The sequence below is a fragment of the Scophthalmus maximus genome, chromosome 19 (assembly GCF_022379125.1).
Source record: "Scophthalmus maximus strain ysfricsl-2021 chromosome 19, ASM2237912v1, whole genome shotgun sequence".
NCBI lineage: Eukaryota > Metazoa > Chordata > Actinopteri > Pleuronectiformes > Scophthalmidae > Scophthalmus > Scophthalmus maximus.
Window position 1 is genome coordinate 16,176,195 of NC_061533.1, and position 19,973 is coordinate 16,196,167.

The 19,973-nt window shown below is 44.8% G+C and overlaps 4 protein-coding genes across 15 annotated transcripts in view; 2 read left to right on the forward strand and 2 right to left on the reverse strand.

Annotated features, from left to right (window-relative positions):
- The first annotated feature begins 167 nt into the window (after positions 1-167).
- Positions 168-5,016, forward strand: lysmd3 (LysM, putative peptidoglycan-binding, domain containing 3). 4 transcript variants are annotated; one of them, XM_035638951.2, is made up of 4 exons: positions 281-432; positions 831-941; positions 2,103-2,385; positions 3,280-5,016. In XM_035638951.2, exons 3-4 carry the CDS (start codon positions 2,119-2,121, stop codon positions 3,997-3,999), a joined length of 987 nt encoding a protein of 328 aa, XP_035494844.1. In that variant the 5' UTR covers positions 281-432; positions 831-941; positions 2,103-2,118; the 3' UTR covers positions 4,000-5,016. The 4 variants fall into 4 exon arrangements, with proteins under 4 accessions (XP_035494846.1, XP_035494844.1, XP_035494843.1 ...); XM_035638953.2 differs by lacking the exon at positions 831-941 and having other exon boundaries at positions 168-311; XM_035638950.2 differs by lacking the exon at positions 831-941.
- polr3g (polymerase (RNA) III (DNA directed) polypeptide G) lies at positions 4,850-9,260 on the reverse strand. 4 transcript variants are annotated; one of them, XM_035638959.2, is made up of 7 exons: positions 9,092-9,260; positions 8,550-8,675; positions 6,844-6,973; positions 5,931-5,996; positions 5,724-5,848; positions 5,406-5,534; positions 4,850-5,305 (listed from the first exon to the last, which is right to left on the reverse strand). In XM_035638959.2, the coding sequence occupies exons 2-7, from the start codon at positions 8,658-8,660 to the stop codon at positions 5,216-5,218; spliced, it is 651 nt and encodes a 216-aa protein (XP_035494852.1). In that variant the 5' UTR covers positions 8,661-8,675; positions 9,092-9,260; the 3' UTR covers positions 4,850-5,215. The 4 variants fall into 4 exon arrangements, with proteins under 4 accessions (XP_035494852.1, XP_035494849.1, XP_035494848.1 ...); XM_035638956.2 differs by having other exon boundaries at positions 8,550-8,783; XM_035638955.2 differs by having other exon boundaries at positions 8,550-8,786.
- A 119-nt stretch (positions 9,261-9,379) lies between these two features.
- On the forward strand, positions 9,380-12,786 carry mblac2 (metallo-beta-lactamase domain containing 2). Its single transcript, XM_035638954.2, has 3 exons — positions 9,380-9,988; positions 11,105-11,319; positions 12,098-12,786. Exons 1-3 carry the CDS (start codon positions 9,547-9,549, stop codon positions 12,269-12,271), a joined length of 831 nt encoding a protein of 276 aa, XP_035494847.1. The 5' UTR covers positions 9,380-9,546; the 3' UTR covers positions 12,272-12,786.
- Positions 12,787-13,189: 403 nt separating this feature from the next.
- rtkna (rhotekin a) overlaps positions 13,190-19,973 on the reverse strand; it is a 55,777-nt gene continuing 48,993 nt past the window's right edge. For 5 of the 6 annotated variants that reach the window (XM_035638943.2, XM_035638947.2, XM_035638946.2 and 2 more), the window contains exons 4-11: positions 19,693-19,810; positions 19,353-19,577; positions 19,107-19,201; positions 18,394-18,500; positions 18,107-18,238; positions 17,044-17,209; positions 16,786-16,890; positions 13,190-15,711 (exon numbers count right to left, since the gene is read on the reverse strand). In XM_035638943.2, coding sequence (XP_035494836.1) covers positions 14,996-15,711; positions 16,786-16,890; positions 17,044-17,209; positions 18,107-18,238; positions 18,394-18,500; positions 19,107-19,201; positions 19,353-19,577; positions 19,693-19,810 — 1,664 coding nt within the window. In that variant the 3' untranslated portion in view covers positions 13,190-14,995. Of the gene's footprint in view, positions 15,712-16,050; positions 16,148-16,785; positions 16,891-17,043; positions 17,210-18,106; positions 18,239-18,393; positions 18,501-19,106; positions 19,202-19,352; positions 19,578-19,692; positions 19,811-19,973 lie in introns of all 6 variants that reach the window. The other variant, XM_035638949.2, reaches the window with a different exon arrangement.

Sequence of the window (19,973 nt, forward strand, 5' to 3'; positions counted from 1 at the left end):
GGAGCTAGCTTCTACACGCGTCCACGCTTCTACATTTAAAAGCTACTTAGAGGTAAACTGTGAGCAATAGCGAATGCAGACGTGAATACTCAAGTCTGAATTTGGAAATAACCAGACCTCAACTTGTATAAAAGCCTACACAGAAGAAGAAGGGACTTCATTCGTTTGGAACTAACCCTTTAGCGCCACCTTGTGGTGAACAGTGAACAGTGAGGGGTTCGGAGCGGGGTCACCGCCGATAACGTCATCACGTCAGTATTCTGTTGACGTGGCGTGAGCGGCGGCGGCAGCAGCTCAACAGTAGCTAGCAGGTAGGCGACAAACCGACTGCAAGGCGAAGCTAATCCGCGTCGAGTAGGATGGATATTAATCGGGACAACTGATCGATCGGCGTTCGCTTTTTTTTTCTTTTCTTCTTCCCCTTCTTCTCAGGTAAAGACAATCGCGAGCGACGACCCCATCGAACGTAGCGTTTTCTTCAACCGTGACCACTGTCCCGATGGAAACTGCGCAAACCCCGCTAGCCGCACAATCACAGCTGGACGCTAGTTAGCAGATGCTAGCTAGCGTCCAGCTGTCCGTTTCGGACGCGGCCCCGTCGGTTTGCTCCGTGGCCGAATCGTGCATCACACTCCGCTGTCCACACAAAGAGCCAACCCCGCTTCAGAGGCGCCGGCCCGGTGGCTTTAGAGGGACACCGGTCGGACCTCAGTGTGTGTGTGTGTGTGTGTGTGTGTGTGTGGCGAGACAGACTGCGGCGTAGCATTGGTATGTTTTTCCAGTTGTTTGCTCAGACAAATAGCAGCTAACTGCGCGTGCAACCGCCACAGGCGTCATTACCTAATGACAAACAGGTGTGTTTAATAAAGAAGAAGAAGAGGAGGAGGAGGAGGAGGAGGAGGACGACGACGTGTTGCTGTGCCAACGCGTCGGATTGCGAGGTACGCTAATCTGGCTCTCGGTGTCTTGCGTTGGTTGGTCAGAGCACTCGGAGCCCAGTCGAAACCCCTTCGAGAGAAGTGTGCCGAGCTTTGCTCAGGGCGGTCGTGCGATAGGAGAATCGATCCGTAACGTTATCTGATGCGACGTGAACGTACGTGAGCCGCCGATCGTCAGTGGACAGCGGAGCCGCTACGTAGCCGACCTTGACATCTCCACGATTTGAGTGTAGTGCCGCCGTGGTGCCAAAAAGTGATCGTCCGCCAGAAACTGAGTTGCGTCCTCGTTGGCAGGTAATACACTGTGTTTCATGGGTTGTGTCATGGGCCATTTAAAGGTATTTCAACAGGTGGGAAACTGTAGCGGTTATGACAGAGCAGGTTAAAATAATGCAGTCATAAGGATAAAAAAACAATGATTTCTGTATTTTATACATTACGATATATAATGTTAATTGTTTACTTATTCGAAATAAACATTTCAATCAATCTATCAATTAAAGTGTTGTTATAGTTGACAAGCTAACCTTAAAAACAATAGGATCATATTTCCTGATGACTAAACGGCAAACACTTCGGCCACAATTGTGATCATTTGGTTACAAGAAACCGAAGACTTTGATCCAGATGAAATCACTTTCTGGCACCACACCGGCGACGAGCGGAGACGTGAAGTTGGTGTGAGTTTACTGTGCTGCCGAGGAGACACGTTAATCACAGGCTGCGGAGGACTTTGCCTTTTGTGTGGATTAACAACGGTTACATTGGACCCCTTCATACACGTGTGGTGTAGAATGTGAGCTTCCCTTGCAGACATATGTAAGATGTAATCTGTAATCTTTCCCCCACACTGACAACGATGTCTTCCACCACGTACAGTACAAGATTAGATGAACAGCTGTCAAGGTGCAGTAAAACAGGTTCGCTCGTGTGCCTTGCATGTGTCACGTTTCCACTAGTCATATCTAGTCATGATCTCCGGCCATGTGTCCTGACTCACTGGATCTTTGTTTAGTTTTTTCCCTCTGGGTACAACAAACCTTGCTGGTATCTGTTTAGTTGTTTCCCCTCTGGGTACAACAAACCTTGCTGGTATCTTTTTAGAACACGCAGTGCAAGTTCAGGATTTGGTACTAAAGTCCATCTCTGCTTCTCCCAATACAGTGGAGGGGGGGAGAAAATGACCAGTAGAAGCCAGCACTATGGATTCCAGTCGGCCACCGTGGTGCAGCCTGCCAATGGCGGTCACACCTATCTGTTTGGAAACAACGGCTCGGAGAACGACCTGTCGGAGGAGGATGGCGAGAACTACGAGCTGCGGCCTCGTGGCAGAGAGAGGCTTCGGAGGAGCACCTCCAGAGAGAGGATGGACGATATTATCTACCTGACCAGAGATATCCAGGAGGGTGACACTCTGAACAGCTTTTCCCTGCAGTACCATTGCTCAGTACGTCTGCACCTCGATCCACGAGTGTCTGCCTTAACTCTCTCACTCCTTCCTGTTTGAGCGCTCCCTCAACCCCTCCTTTCATTTTCATGGTGAAATAGACCACCATTTTTCTGCTGACAGGCTATAATACACGTAAGCTGCTTTCAGACATGGAAAAATTGGGTCCGGACATTTTCCCAATTTTGCTGTTCACATATTCAGAACGCAGCAGGAGATTGTCAGAGTCAGACGCATTCACAAAACATTCAGACGATTAGAATTCTCTCCTATCATCCAGTAACAACAGTTGCTACTTCTGTATTCAGTGCAGATGAATTTCTAGGTCATTTTAAAGTATGCATTTGGTAATATAGAAGAATATATATGGAGTATAAAATAGAACAATGAATCGCTGCAGTGTCTAACATGTAAAATTACTCCCTTGTTGATCAGAGAAACTAATTTTAACAATATATTAGTGGCTGTTAACTGACATTAGAATTTAAAATGAATCAGCTAATGGCTGAGATTGTGGCATAAACATATCCATGGTATATATCCGGGGTAGTTGATTGACTTGAGTTTGAGAGCTCAAACTTGATTTATCAACGTCCTAATAACATGCTTTTTTGGTTTTGTTTGTAACTGGTAGATAGCATTGAAATTTTAACAAATTTATTTATGCAATGTGTAGCATACTCAAACACTTTAATGGGTGGATTTCCTTTTTTTAAAGGCAGATTTTTCCTTTATATAGTTTGTTGAATTGTTATTTACATGTCTATAGAATGTTGATAATAATTGGCCATTGTTTTATCGTGTTCAAGGCTGTCAAATCCAAAATATTCATAGGAAAAAGCATTTTTCTCTCTGTAAACATATAACCAGATTCATATTTCTTCTGTTCCTTAGGTGGCTGATATTAAGCGTGCCAACAACCTCCTGACAGAACAGGACTTCTTTGCGCTGCGGTCAGTTAAAATTCCCGTGAAGCGCTTCAGCGTCCTTACCGAGACTCACACCACCGGTCCTCTTAAATCTGCCTCGCCCTCGGGTGCCAGGCGACTGCCTCAGATCACACCCATTACCTCCCTCCCTTCAGAGTCCTCCACAGACTCTTCTTCCTCCACCGACAGCGTGGAGGGATTCCTCCTGGAGAAGGACAAGGACATTGAGCGGCTGGTGAAATCCACAGGCCCGTCTCGGAACAGCCTGAATGAGGTCGTCTCCTCCTTAACGCTGCAGCAGCAGCCGCTGCTAGCAGAAGTAGAGTATAAACCAGCACAGAGAAAGGACCCTTATTATGGGGCCGACTGGGGCATGAGATGGTGGACGGCTGTGGCCATCATGCTGTTTGTTGGTATCGTCACGCCCGTGTTTTATCTGCTGTACTATGAGGTTCTTGTGAAAGCTGATGTCAGCCATCATGGCATTCCTACCCAAGCTAACGGCCACGTGCCTCATGGAAATGTCCACGGCAATAATTTGGACCTTCCCGCTGGAGGAGACATGAGAAGCCATGCAGGGGCTGGGCCTGGACATCATGCTGGAAATGTGGTCAATGGAGATCTCCAAGAACTGGATGTGGACAAACCAGGAGGCGCCGGACACGGAGGGCGTGAGAAAACATAGCAAAGGATTATAACTTTATAAACAATTTTGTTGCTAGCTAAGAGACATGATAAAACTGGGTACGTGTTCCCATTTTTAATAGTTTTTATTGACTTAACACAGCAATGCAATCTGCCTGACTTGGACAGTCACTTTTATAGGGTTGAGAGACTAGATATGAGTAAAGACCACAATCATTCCATGTGTCTGACCACTTAGAGATATATATGCTTTTCAACAAGGTGCGTCTATGGGCTGAAGACGGGTTCGGCTGTCTCTGCCAGATGTCGCTTTTGACAGAGATTTTATACAAAAGGTCAGACTTTTTGGAACTTAAGTTTCAAATAATACTGTCATCAGCAAAGCCAGAAAAACTTGTGATGTTTTTGTTATCATCTTGGCTGCTGCATTTTCAGTTAACCAGCTTCTTCAGTGATGGATCAGTAGCCACACCCTTAGACGATCAATACTTGTGGATTTTGTCTCGCAGCAAATCTACGGAATTAATCTCAAACTTGCCCTGTTTGTTCCGACTTTATTTTTTGCCATGAAATCGTTTTTTTCAACACTGTTTGGAAAAGTATACTTTTCTGCCGTTGTGTTTAAAACACATTAATTTATTTCATGACTATTGAGCATTCATTTTGACTTACACTATCAGTATTGGAAGTTCCCGGGAGTTTCCAGTTTGAATATGTTACTAAAATTCCATGAAATTTGTTTGAATTTTTCTTTGACTGGAGGAATGTCTTGTTTATTTCAGGGGTTTTCCCCCTTTAAACAAATAATTCAAGAGCATGGTGAGGAAAATGGGAAATGCACAGTATTCCAACGATGATTCATTGACTCGATTCGATCGTGATTGACCACGTGAAATTTAAGCCTTTATTATATAGCCCTTTTATTTCATCTGTGTTCATATTTTATGACAAAGCATTTTGTGTTGTTGTTGACAGTATGTGCCTTTCAACCTGTGGAAAAGTGCTACAGGCTGGAAAATAAATAAATCTATTTTGAATAAATTATTGCCAGAGTGTACATAGTTTGGCATTTCTCATTTACATAAGTCATTAAGGAAAACCTGCCACTCAAAACCACGCAAAACAAACGAAAACTATCACTCTGCTGAAAAGTATTTTCAAATTATCTACATTATTTAACCAATAGAAAAGATCACAATGATTGTTTACTTAAACAGTTAACACTTGCTTGGTTTTCATGGTTGAGTCAAGCTGTCTCAGTATGTTGCTTCGCCATCCATATTTTCATCACTGCCTGCCTCAAAATCTTCGCCATTGTCAAAATAGTTGTCTATGTAGTCATTTTCCTAGAGAGAAACAAAAAGTCAGCCCAGAATCTTTGAACGAGCACATTCAATTTGCATTTGACAACATTTGAGATGTTGGATATAAAATTGTAAGTCTCACCTCTTCAATATCCTCTTCATCATATTCTTCCTCTTCAACGTCTTCCTCTTCATTCTCCTTCCCCTCTGTTTTCTTTTCTGTCTCGTCATCAGATTTCTCAGGGTTCCCATCATCTTTTTTTGCCAGTTCCTGAAATATTAAGGATTAAATGATTATTGTAATACATCCATAGTTAATTACATATGCATCCTGTGTTGATATATACTGCAACATGACTCCTTCACAAATGGGTTCTCGCTAAATCAAATCAAGACAAATTAACAGTTGATATAATGTGAAGTAGTTGAACAAAGTACAAACGAGTGAGAAGAAGCTTACGTCCAATTTACTCAGCATCTCCTCTGTGTCTTTGTGGGAAATCTTCACCGTTTTCTTCTTTGTGTCTGCTTTTACACGAGGTCTTTTCTTTTGGGGCATCAATTCCTTTGGGAAAAGGTTCCAGTCTAAAATATCGAGACAAGTGTTCACTTTATTTTCCCTTTTTTCAGTTTGCTCTCATCCCATTACATTGTTAAATGCAAGTACCTGGAGTCCATTCTTCATCCTCTATCTGCCTTTGCTTCAGGTATCGCTCCGTGTATCTCTCCACTTCTGTTTCATATAAACCAGAGAGAGTTCACCCAAACCAGTCCCAGTTCACCCCCACATCACACCCTTAGCCACAGTGATAAATCACATTTGATATATTTTGAATATAGAATCGCATGGCAGTTGCAAACAAAATGAGTTATTGTTATAGATATTTGGGATGTCCCGATCCAATATTCCATATCGGTATCGGGGGAATATTGGCCAAAATGACTGGGTCGGCTATCGGAAGAAAAAGAAGTAAAATCCGATCTGATAAATTATAGTAAAAATACCAAATAAATGTCTATTTGCATATTTACTAAGCCTTGAACGACATTCCGGCATCATATTTGTATATGTTAATCTATTATTATTTCATCAACAGTTTACAGTTCAATTAGTTTTTTGCTTGTTTGAACGGTGCTGACCATAAAAATTATAAGAAAAGTTCTGTGAGAAATAGTTTTATTCCCATCCCTTATAGATATAATCGTAACAACTTCTCAGACATTTACTGTGACCAAATTGTGAAGATCTAAATAACGCGTATGAGAAAATAAACGAGGACAAGACATTCTGATGAAATAAAAAAAAGTCACTACTTGTGGACGTATTAACCTCACTGACAATGGGAAATCTGAAAGGCTCCTAAGGCCAGACCACAGAAATCATATCAAAACAGTCAGATGGGACAGCACCTGTAACTATATTTCTGACATAAGTCTACCTTTCTCTTCCTTTTCCCAGATATAACCATAATTAAACGCCTCAGCTCCTAAGTGCTGCATTATCTCCGCTCACGTCAGTCAATTTCCTTACCATAGTGTTTCCATTAGATGTCAGGTTTCAAATGCACTACTCTCCTCACCTGATTTATTGTAGTGAGGCTTGATATTGTGTGGCAGCCGCTGCATGGTTCCCCTCATCTCCTGTTTCAAGGCCAACATGTAGTCCTCATCCTCACCGGCTTTCAGCGGAACTGGTTTAAAGTCTGTGTTCTGGAGGAGGAGAGATATTGGAAGGCAGATTATAGCAATAAATTCCTTTTAATCAGCACCTTTGATCAGCACCATGGAGCAGTTTTGGAAGCATATTGAAACATTTGTATTTAAGTCCAATTGTATCTTTTGTTGACAGTAAAACCCTGTCCAGTGGTAGTACAACATTGTACCAAACTGATCCTAAACACATATTGAATGCAATGATAAATGGTCACTTAAAACGCAGTCTGAGTTGGATTCCAGCCTGCCGAGTAATGGTGCAAAGCCCTTGGGAATACAGAAGAAATAACTGCCTGAAGATATTGGACAACTGATTAAATACAAAAGTTTGAATTGGTTTGGTGTCAACGGGGCAACGAGTCGAGCACAAAAGGTTGCAAAATTCCTAAATTTGAAATATATATATATATATATATATATATAAAAACGGGAAGGGGAACGAGGCCTCTTACATAAAATAACACAAAACTCAACAGGGGCAATATTGAGGGGGCCTCAAAGGCCACAAGCATGTCAACTACCTTGTTGGTAATCAGATTACCTGCAAATTTGTTAGTGGATACATACCACTAAATCACAATTGTCGTGATTGGTCGCTGAGCCTGTGTGCAAAATATAATCAAATTGACATGCAGTGTCACTGAAGGGCACTGTAATGCAAGAGGATGATTACACAATGCACTGAGAGTATGAGGAGGAGGAGGAAGAAGAGTCAATAGGGGCCAAATGGTCATTTTTGTCCTTTGGCTGCATCATGCAACGTAGCAGCATCTGAGAGCAATTGGTTGCTCTGGCAGAGGGCTGCACCTACAGAAGGGGCACTTAACAGGGCACACCCGTTTTACTCTGGTGCTGATATAACCATGACAAATGGTCCTTTTCATCTAAATGTTTTCATGCAAATACAAAAAACACAGATCTCATACCTCGTACATTTGGTTTATATTGATGCGAATTTCAGTAATCGCCAACGAACACCAACACAGTTAAAAGTTTGAATTCGAGACTCGGAAATTCTCTTAACACTGAGGTGAATTGAACATACTGCAGTGTGTGTGCTTGTGTGTGTGCATGTCTTTCTATAGTTGAGAGCACCAATAGTGGCTCTACACCATCATCGTGAGGACATTTCGACGTTGTGAGGACATTTTGGTCGGTCCTCACAACGTCGCTGGTCTGTTTGAGGGTTAAGACTTGGTTTTAGGGTTAGGGTTAGAATTGGGTTAAGGTTAGGGCGTGGGTTAGGGTTAGGGGCTAAGGAATGCATTATTATAATAATAATATTAATACATTTCATTTATTGAGCACTTTTCATTGCTAAAAACCATCTCAAAGTGCTACAGTGTAAAAACAAGATAAGAGAAATATTTTTAAAAAAAAGTTTAAAAAGGAAAAACATCAGTAGAAGAAAAATAACAAAATTTAGGGGAATGCTTGTTTAAAAAGAAAGATTTTTAGGCCCTTCTTAAAAGAGAATTATGTCAATGGGGTGTCACGTGTGTGTGTGTGTGTGTGTGTGTGTGTGTGTGTGAGAGAGAGTCAGAGAGAGAGACACACACAGAAAGAGACTTACTGGAAACAGCGGGTTGGGCCCCACCCTGGACTCTGGCATGCTGCCCCTGCCGATGCCCAGGGCGTCGATGTTGAAGGAGAAGGCAGCGACTCCTCGACCCTTGCCTGCCATGACTGCGAGTGGAACCTGCAGGCACAGAGTCCACATGTGTCCCCGGTCAGCGTCGCAGGCAAGGGAAGCACACGTGCGGCGTGTGTTAGACAGCGAACAAGTTGATGCAACGCATCGTCACCCCTTCTATGCAACACACACACACACACACACATACACACACACACACACACACACACACACACACACACACACACACACACACACACACACACACACACACACACACACACACACACACACACACACACACACAGTAAGCTGTAATACTCACTAGGGGACAGTTAGTAAACTGCACTGAATGTGGAGATAAAACAAAAAATCCTAAAATAAAAGCCCGTGCACTCCAGGGCTACTTAGCGGCATTTAGCCAGCGGCTGAGTCTCCGTGTTTTCACTTTTCGAGTTTAACTGTCATCAACAGTCAGTTACCCAGTGTTATCTGTTGTTCGGCACGTGAACCAACTCCTGAAATCGCTACATTGACGGTTAAACGTCGTGAGCGCTCGTCCACTCGTGCTCTGCTAACAGCCGGCGTGGCGCCGTGTGCTCCGCTCATCCGGCGTGCGCGTGTCTCTGCGAAATGTGGCTTTAAGTCGCCCCGCCCCTGCGCGCCGTCAGAGAGGGCGTGTCTTCTTCTACACCCAATGGTAGCTTTGTTCGGGGGCCGTCGTCACTCGCCCGTTCGCCCAATGAGCGCGCACTCCTTCCACAAGGGTGTGCCAGCGACCAGCGTCACCGTAACCCCAATGAAAACACAGCACATCGAGCTAAAGAGGCTAGTTAGCGCTCACCGCCCGCGAATTTCACCTGTCAGCACATCGACCCACGCACACACACACACACACACACACACCGGCTTACTTCGACGAAGCGCATGACCTGGGATGTCTGCGGCCGACTGGTACGCCCACAAATCGCTCGGAGACGGACTCTTCTGGATCCAGGAGCGTTTCTTCCAGTCGGAGAACCGGGCCAACATCTGGCTGCTCCGCGGCTCGCACCAGGACGTGGTCGTCGACACCGGCCTGGGCTTGAGGAGCCTGCCTGAATACATCGACGCCAAGGGGCTGCTGGGCAAAGACCCGCAGAGGAAGAACCCGCTGCTGGCCATCGCCACCCACGCCCACTTCGACCACTCGGGCGGCCTGCATCAGTTCCAACAGGTGGGCGTCCACAGCGCCGAGGTCGATGCCCTGGCCAACGGAGACAACTTCGAGACGGTCACCTGGCTCAGCGACCGGGAGATAGTCGAGGCTCCCTCTCCAGGGTGGAGGGCCAGGCACTACAAGGTGAAGGCTGTGCAGGCCACGCACATCCTGCAGGAGGGTAGGTACAGGCGATCTATGGCAGGGTCCTGGGTCTGTGATCGAACGTGATTAGCATCCTGGTCATGAAAGATACCACGCGAGATGTAATGGTCGCGCCTCGCTGCAGTCTGCCCAGTGTGCACATAATGCTTCCCATCCCCACAGGAGGCTCTCACCGCACAAGACATTTGGCAGATGACCAAAAATGACTTGCTAAATGAACACACACACACACACACACACACACACACACACACACACATACATACACTTACAGAGATAGAGTGCTAGGCAGATGGTGTACAAAGGATGTTGGATGTATTTTATTGAATTTAAGTGATGGGCAGTACTTATACAGGTTTAGTTGTCTTATTATATAAGATGAGATGGCCTATGTAAAGAGTGCAGAGAGGGTTGGGCAATCCTAGCAAGGTTGACCTGTTTTTAGTTGGGGGGGCGGGGGGGCAGCAATTTGTGCCTTTGTTAACTATACTTGCAAAGCAGTTCTATTTTAAGCCAGTGTGCAGATGACGGATGGATTCTGTTACATCAAAGAGAGAAAGAAAAGGAGAATGCAAAGACTGGCCACACGCGTACAGAACGGAAAGCATCCGATAGAGTATTAATAACCCCAGAGCACTGATTTGTCCGTTACCCATCATGTCATTTGGACATGCTAATCGAATCAATCACAGAAAGATTAAACTCACAGTCTGCCACCTTTTTCATTCAGTTCAGGTGAGTTGTTGCACAAAGCTTATTTCATCAAGGATGCTGCATTTGGGATGAGCAGCTCAATTTTGTTGAGTTTGCACCAAAACGTGACCTCTTTAGTATTCTTATACTGTGTAATTCCTGCACCATCGGTCAATACAGCGACTTGTTCTGCTGTGTCAGAGCCACTGCTGCAGTGCAGTTAAAATATCTCATTGCCCGCGCCATCAGTTTCAGCCATGTGTCACACTGTGCGAATCATTCCCAGTCCGGACCAAGTCCATGATAAACTAGGATTTAAAGAATGATATAAAGATCTGAATCTGTGAATGGGAAGCATGTGGCGCTTTTTAGATACAAGCAATGTTGTTTTGTTTGACAGTGAAGATACGATTAAAAACTCTCCCCATCTCCTGTCCAGGTGATGTCATCAACCTGGGTGACCGACAGCTGACGGTGCTCCACATGCCTGGTCACTCTCGGGGCAGCATCTGCCTCCACGACCGTGACAACAAGATGCTCTTCAGCGGGGACGTGGTGTATGACGGCGCCATGATTGACTGGCTGCCCTACAGCCGCGTCAGTGATTACATCAGTAGCTGCGAGCGTTTGGTGGGGCTGGTGGACAGCGAACAGGTAACACTGAAACACACCAGAGATTTCCTGACTATTTCAGCTCCTCCACCGTCTTCGGTCAGCAATTGAGCTATGATGCAAAATGTTATGCTCCTGAAATGATAATAATAATAATAATATATTGAAGTTATAAGGCGCTTTTCAAGTGCTTTTGACAGGAAGCATCCACCAAGCATTTGTACAGGTGCTGACTTTAATTCACCACCCTCAGTGCCAATTACTTTTTTTTACACTTTACCATCAGCTGTGTTTTTCTAGAAAATGTTAAGAAGGGAAAAGATGAAGTAATTTCCATGTGAATCACAAATATTTACCCACATTTACAAAATTCAGAGATATGTGCCATGTACTCATAATTCCAGATGGGAAGTTGTTGCTGCACTTCAACAAATATTTATAGTAATATTTATAATAAAAGTAATATAATAAAAGAAGTTCTGGGGCTACATTCTCTGTATGCGTCTGTTTTTCAAAGGCTTTAACCTGAGCCATTCAACAGTGATAGCAAGCATTACTTGTATACAGGGTTAGTAGCAAACAGCTGTGATGTTGCGTTGTATGGGTTATTTCTTTTAAATGCTCTGGTATCGGATCGGTAGTCAGTATCGGTTGTTCCAGGTATAGGAATCGGTATCAGGAAGGGTAAATGGTATTGCAAGATCTCTTGTTTACATTAAGGTCTTGCACCTAAACTTAAGATACCATTACTCTCAACAGCGACAGCAAGCCTATCGTATCGTACAGCATTTGTTTGACAATTGGCAAATTAATTTTACAGGTGGACCAAGTCCTCCCAGGACACTACAACACCTTTGGTGCCAAGCGGCTCCACAGGCTTGCGTCCTCATATATCAGCAGAGCCGGAACGTGCCCCGCGAAGTTCTCCACATTTGCCTGGAGAACCCTGGCGGGGGCTGCGCTGCGGGCATCCAACCCACGGAGTGCCTGCTAATGAGAGGGGGATCACGGAGCCGGAGGAAGCAACAGTGCACTCTCGTTTGTCTGTAACATTGTTACTTATGTAATCCAACGGAGCTCACGCAATTGCCAAACTTTGTGAAAAATGTCCCCATTGGATTACATAAATCAATAATCCGCATCACATGAAGCATATAATATAAAGTATTTACTAGTGTGATTGTATTATATACTGATTATTATGTATATGTTGGTCTGAATACAATTAGATTTATGATTTTTTTTTTTTATACATTGAGCAGATGCTTAATTTCAAGAGCACAACAATGATACAACTCTGTACTACAAACAGAAACCAGGGAGCTTTGGGTTTTCCGCTGAGACATTTGAAACAGAGTCAATATGGCCATAGTATTTCTCTATGCATACTATAATGCTCAGTGAAGACTCAGCGTCGACTACCTCCTATGTTTGTTAGAGTGCTTTGTAGTATTTACTTATCTACTACGGCTTTGCTATCGAAACCTTGACAATAAAGCCTCTGTTCTACCTGCCTCTCTTCATGCTTCTGCAACACAAACTGCTGCAGCCGCTATATGGAATTTTATCTTCAGTTGTTCACATAAGAGATGATCTCCTGTGGGATTTGTCACTGGAGGGAGAACAAGAAGCAGAACAGAAGTGGATTGAATATGATCCATCGTATGTTCCAAGTGCAGAGTACTTATCCGATCTGATGGTAAACTCTCCCACTGCAGGGAAATGTGTTAATGGTGATACAGAAGAGAGATTTTCCTGACCATACAGATTTCAACTCAAGTATTAGTGTAGTTATAGGTGATTTTAATTTAAAAGGTTTTACCACTGACAAATTTGCATCTAACAAAATAAAAAAATTAAAAAAGCAGATTTGTGTGGAAAAGACAAATACAAATATGATAGAAACAAGGCGTTTTTGAGTTGATAAAACATTTATTATAATTAATGTTATATTATTTAAACAGGATTTCCACATTTCTCCATTTATGTTCGCCCTCTCGGACGGCGTACATGCAGAACACAAAGCCTGCCACCAAGGGAAACTCTTGCACGGTTGGTTATAACATTCAATGTTATCTATTTGGAACAGTTAAAAGATCTGCACATCATCTGTTAACATTATGATAATCAGGTATCATTATAGCTGCATTTATAACAAAAATCAATAGTGTAACAAAAGACAAAGAGGTTTATTTGTTAACTTAAAAAACAACAACATTTACAGTAACAGATGCTTTTTTCCAAGCATTTGACAGTTTTAGATCTTAGTAAAAATGACTCCCAGAGAGCGAAACTGTTACCAAAGTCTACAGTAAACAACAGAGACAGAAGAGGCTTCACTGCACTGACAGAGACACCGACTCCCTGACAAGATTCAACTGTTCTCGCGTAATGAGAAATAATGGATGTGAGTTGTCTAAATGCCAACAACTTGCATCATTTTGAAAATACTGGCAGTGTAAACCAGTTCATTTTTGCCCGCACCACTGTATTGTGACTTAACACTTGCCTTTTATCTTTTTTTTTATTTGCTCTGTTTATTACCATAAAAATTGTTTTTTGTGTCGCAAAACAATGGACTGATGGACGTTTCACATTTTATTTGATTATCCATAAGCATGAATCACTATTCAATTGCTGCAATATTGCCGTGAGGCATTGTAGCACATTATACGTATGGCTTTTTTGTTTTTTTACTACTTAAGCTTTGCGTAATTTCACTTTGATTTATGTATGCAGGGATCTGTTGCTCAGTTGGGACTACAGCCTGTCAACAGTGTGCAGATAAATGTGTAAAAGAAAAGACCAGAGCACAGATTTTTACCCTGAAGAGATCACAGTAATAACCAGTACAGTAAGTATGAGCACTTGTATTGAGTTAAGCTTTCACCAAAATCATTGTTGAAATGATCTCAAGTAGTTCAACATTTTAACTGTTAAGTGTAATCATGCAACAAAAACAAAAACACACACAAAAAGAAAAACAGAACAAAAATGGTGCATAGTAATTTTAGGAGAACCACAAATTCCATCTGTTGTGTGAATAATTAGAAAAATGACACTGAAGTAGATATCACAGTACAGGCAACAAACACCAACCGTTCCCTCCACATTTGAAACAGTTGACATGTGGAGACTTGACGCATTATACCCTATCTTCATCTTGCCACATGCTCACTGGCTTTCCTAGCAAATACACCGCAAACCTTAATTAATAAAATACCGATAAGACTCGTCCGGTCTGCTAGTGAATTAATAGGGATGACCTCGAAGCAATGTTTGAGTGGCCAGGATGGCTGATGCAGAGGACAAAACTAAACCTTGTCCAGTTGCAGGGAGTAGGTGCCCAGTGTGGCTTGGCTATCAGAGCAAGTCTTGAGCGGCGATCACTTGGAATGACCATGATTTCTCAAAGCAAGCAGATTTCCTCCCATTTCGTTTTTCCGACCGTCTTCACAAGTGTGGCAACCCTGTCAAAACCAAGAGACCTCTGCGGTGATTGTCACCAGCCTTTTGTGTTAGAAGTGATTCCAGTTTGCCCCATGAGGGTCCTCCGTGATCCATCCTCCACCAGGAGGCAGGCTAGAGGCAGCTTATCCTGCTCAGGGCTGTGCATATGGCCTAGCAGATAGCCTGAGGTTGGTTCACGCGTTAAGCCTGTTAAACCATGATCTAATGAGTACTATTGCCTTTAGGCCAACATCAAATGTCCTCCAGTTCACACCTGGCTCTGGAGCCAGTTGCGAGGATCGAGTCTGGCCCGGAGGTTCCTGAGGCTGCGTCGCGCCGGGGAAGGCCTGGAGAAGGGAACTCCTTCGGATGACTCAGGGCTGTGGCTGCCCTCACTGTTGCTGGAGCTGTTGCTGGAGGTGGAGCTGGAGCTGGAGAGTGTGGTCTGTGTGCTGCGCTGTGACCGAGGCGAGCGAGAGGAGATGGGCATAGGGGCGAGCAGCGGGGAAGGGGGAGGCTGGCAGGGACACTGGAAGGTCCCCCCTCCTCCGGATCCCCTCCCCCGAAGGGTGCTGAGCTTCGCATCCAGCGATAGAGTGCGCGGCCTCAGACGAGAGGGGGAAGATGACGAGAGAGAGAAGTTTGAGGAGCGCTCGGGCCAGCCGTGGTAGTGAGAGCAGGGACTGGTGCTGCAGTGGCTGTCGCTGTCCGAGGCCAGGCTTGCATCTGAGGACAGCAAACCCGGCTGTTGGCAGCGGTGAGGGCTCACTGGGCTCCGGGGCAGACGGTGAGGGGTGCAGGGGCTGTGGCCGGACAGGCGAGAGGTACAGGGATGTGGGCGGCCGGCGCCTTTGGGGTTGTTCTCCTCAAACACAGACATCCAGGTGGGAGAGGTGCCAAGCTGGCTGCGGAGCTCCAGCTCCTGCAACCTCCGAGCCAGGATGTCTGACACAGTGCTGCTGAGGTCATCAGATGACTCAATAACTGCAGGAGAAATGCAGCAAAACGCATCATTGTACTGTTTAAATTGAGGCCTGCTCACTAGTTTGACCTTATAGCAAATTGTCAACATCACTGTCATGGAGACAATTATCTAAAGGCTTCCAGTCAGTGTTGTTTAATTAATGATGGTGGGACAGCATCTTGTAAGGTGTTGCTGAATTTGCAAACAGCAATGCAAAAACTCAAGCTGATGCTGAATTTGAAATAAATCCTAGACTGCAGAACTCTATCCAGAGTAGATTGTTAACTGAATCCAGCCCCTCGGGACTGCAGCATTTACCATAACATAATTTACATGGACCCTTACTCCTGTTACTTCACCTGTCGTTGTAATAGGATGAGAGCAGAGCACGAATCTCAGCAGACACAGCGTTATCCTGCAGCAGAAGACCCTCACAGGAGGGTGTGGCAAGAGGGGCTGCCAGGGGAGTTAGGGAAACCGAGAGGGAGGTTTGGCGAGAGGGAAGGGGTGGAGCGGATAGGCAGTGTGCATCAAGTGGAGTTCCGTTTGTGTGTTTTGATGGTAATGAGAGAAATTGATAAGCGAGTTTGAGGAAATTAATGTTAAGGCATGATGAGAGAACAAAAAAAAGATTCATCCAAGGACAAAGTTAATCCAAACGTGAAAAATGAATGGCGAAATTTTTGTGGTGGATTTTGTGGAGTTGATCGTGAATAATGTATGAGGACACAGGGAAGTAATAAAGAAGGACAAAGGACACGAAGCCAAAGGAGTGATGGATTACGGACACACGGGGAAATTTTGAAAAGAACAGAGAGGAACAGAGAGAGAGAAGACAGAGAGTAAGTCAGCGTGTCAAAGATAAGACCCATTCTATCTACAGTACAGAGAAGTAAGGCAGGGTGTGAGTTTGAGATACCGGAGAGGAAAATTTAAGTATGACAGCATCTCTCATGCACACGGACTCAAGGAATTAAAGCTACACACAGACACATGCAGTGCGGGCGCAGTGCTTTCTTTCCCTGTCTGCCCTCCTATTTTTTCTGCAACCTGTGACCAAAAATGTTTTTCAATCAGGGGGGAAGAGGTCTCACCCATTTCGTGGTAAAGAGAGCCCTGTTTTGGTGTGACAGGAGCGGGTTTCCTTGGTGACGGCAGTTCAATTTTCATTAAGTCATCACAGCACTGCTTCCACTGGCCTGTATAATGGAGACACACATTAACCTTCAACCACCCGAGCAGCAGAAAGAGAATAAATTACATTTTAATTTGCTTTGATAACATATGTGAGTGGCTGCATGCAGCGTGTGAATGTGACACAATGTCTGTGCGAAAACAGGGGAGGTTCTTACTCATGTCATAGAAATGTTGCCAAAAGGCCTCCATCCACCGGTGTGTGTCCTCGCGGCTGTCTGTGGTCAGAGTGTGTGTGACCTCCTCACCTCCGTACTGGTTGCTGATACAAATATTCTGAACTTTACTTTGAGGGTCTTTCTCTGACGCGCGTATTCTGGTCTCCTGGAACACGGGAGAGACAAAGAGTACATAATCAACTGCTACAAAATGACAACAATCAAGAATGAAGGGCGCGAACAAAATGGTGTGCCGTAACAAATGATCAATAAGGCCGTTGTAATTGTTAAATCCCTCTGGAAAAAAAAGCCTCCCACAAATAAAGCGACCAATTTGTCTTCTTCTTCCAAACCATTTCCCTTCAGCAATTATGTTCACAATAGGTGCAGACCTCTAAATTCTACGGCAAAATGTGTCCAGGTATGTTTATGACCACTAGATGGCAGTGTTGCTCCACCCGTCCATTCATCACACTGGCCTCCCTCCTCTAGGAGAGGCAGACAGCTGACTAACAAAAGGATCATGCAGTCCTGATCTGATCTGACTGACTTGGCTTTGGGTCCGCTGTGTGCTCAGGGTCAAAGGCTACAAAAGATTGAATGAGTCACCGTGGAAAGAACGAGAAGCCCCACAGGCATCAACTCTCACACACAGAGACAGGAAATAAGATGATTATGGAGCTGACATCTATCTATATATCTATCTATCTTTTCTATTTGCTGAATATTTACAGTTACAACCACAAAGCTATGCAACAAAACCATATTTTTCTACTCTTGGCATCTGATCGGCTTCACTGTGACAACTGAGGGCTAGGTGCCTTGCTCGGGGGCATGTTGATAGGAGATACTGAGAGAAGAATTCATTTCTTATTTAAGTTTTTTTTTTCCTCACCAGTTGTCCTAAGATTCAAACTGGCAGCAATCCACAGGCCTTACACTCCATGTTTCTGATGCCTTAGGTGTTACTGAAAACACTAAACTGTATGTTTTCTGTTAGGCTGGATCGATCTCTGGAGACCTCGGATAGATTCTCTGTTTTCAAGCGAATTCCTTTCCTGACCTTGTTGATAGCGATAGTGAAGGCGGGTTCAACATTAGCCTCCACATCTTCTTGCCGGTGGTAGCAGAAAAGGCTTGTTCCTTTCAGAACGGCGTACACCTTTGTCCAACTCTGAGGGTCACCACCACACTGCTGCAGGGTACAGAACACAGATCAATTCAGCGTGCAGTAAAAGACAGGGGAGGAAACACACGGAGAAGTGGTATCATAAAAAGCAGGGCAAGGGAGTGAAGGCGGTGCAGAAATGAAGACTGCCAGCACTGCCGCGCAACCACATGCGGACTTACCTTGACTTTCAAACATCCAGTTATCATCTGTTTGGTCATACAGTGAGGCTGAGCTGCGAGGCGGCAACACATGCTGCCATAGAGGGGCAGCCAGTATGAACACTCCTCTGCGGGGGGAGAGGGGAGAGAGATGGATGCGCAGCAGCATTAATAAATAGGGATATTCCCCTCATGATATTAACAATCCACACACAAACATGTATAATCATTTGCATCCATGCACAGACACACACACACTTCATCTCTGCGTCACACTGACCCCTTTTACACGCAAAACAAGGCACGGGGGTGTAAAAGACTGGCAGCTGCAGGGACGGTCATGAAGTGCAGCAATGAAACTTTACAGCAGGCTGAAGGGCCAATGAATAAAACACTAGTGGCCTGTCTGTCTGAGGGGTCTGGGCCCTTGTTAGCCCCACATCATTACAGCTTTACACAACAGTCACCCTTACTAGCACAGCCCCTTTTACTGTGACCTTGAAAATGGCTGTCTGTCAGAGAACATGAAGACAGAGGGGGGAAAAGATAGTGGGGGGGGGGGGGACGACACAATTCACTGGTTTAAAGGAAATGATTAGAAGGCAAAGAGGAGAAGCGAGACAGTGATGAGTGATGGGGGGGGGGGGAGAGAGAATCAGACAGATGGCTGATTAGGCAGAGGAAGAAAAAAAGATGTTGAGGAGGAGACAGATTGATGGCGGATGACGACTCACCGTTGCCTGAGATGGTGAGGTCGTGTGTGCGAAAGCTGTCCTGGACGTGTGACAGTGACAGCGTGGTATGAGCTAAGAGGTGGTACTTAGGGCCTCTGTCGACACAGAAGAGGAGGGAGAGGAATCACTTTGGTGTATGCATGCTCACAGGGAAAAACACAGTTCAGTATCCCTAATTTTTCTCCGTATTTTTCCCTCCATTCTGGAATGAATTGTAAACTAGCTAACATATAGAAGCAAACTCACGGCACAGAGGGAACTGGCAGCAGGAGAGGGGACGCCCCCCCGTTGCTGACAGGACTGCACGGTCCGGGCTCCATGGCTGCCCGGAGCTTCTTGCCGGCTGATCGGCCCAGGGAGGAGCTCAGCTTACTGGCCAGTTTCCTCGGCGTGCTCCCTGCTGAGTAGTCGTCCTCCGAGCAGCAGCTGTACAGTTCAACACGCAGCTCAAAACCTGGGCTGGCTTCACTACTGTGAAAGGGGGTCACACACATGCGATAAACGCGACTATCGGTGTCAAGTTTCTCAGAGGATGTATGCGAGTCTTTTTTGTGAGTATGTAAGTGTAAGAGGCTCTTTGACTTACAACACAATGGCATTGTCAAAGCAAATATCAGTGAGTGTCCGGTCCACTATCACCATGTCCGTGTCAAAGATCTCTCCTCCCAACTGCAGCAGGCAGAACACAGCACACCGATGAAGCTCTACAAAAGGAAAAAAAGTGGAAAGGCAGAACAAAAGAGATTAAAAAAAACTCGAGACATCTCAGCAGCGTTCATTCATTTGCATCGTTTCATTTTCGGCCGCATAACAGCATCCCCTGCAGCCTTCAAGGTTTATGTAACTGTTCTAACAAAGTGCCGGGAC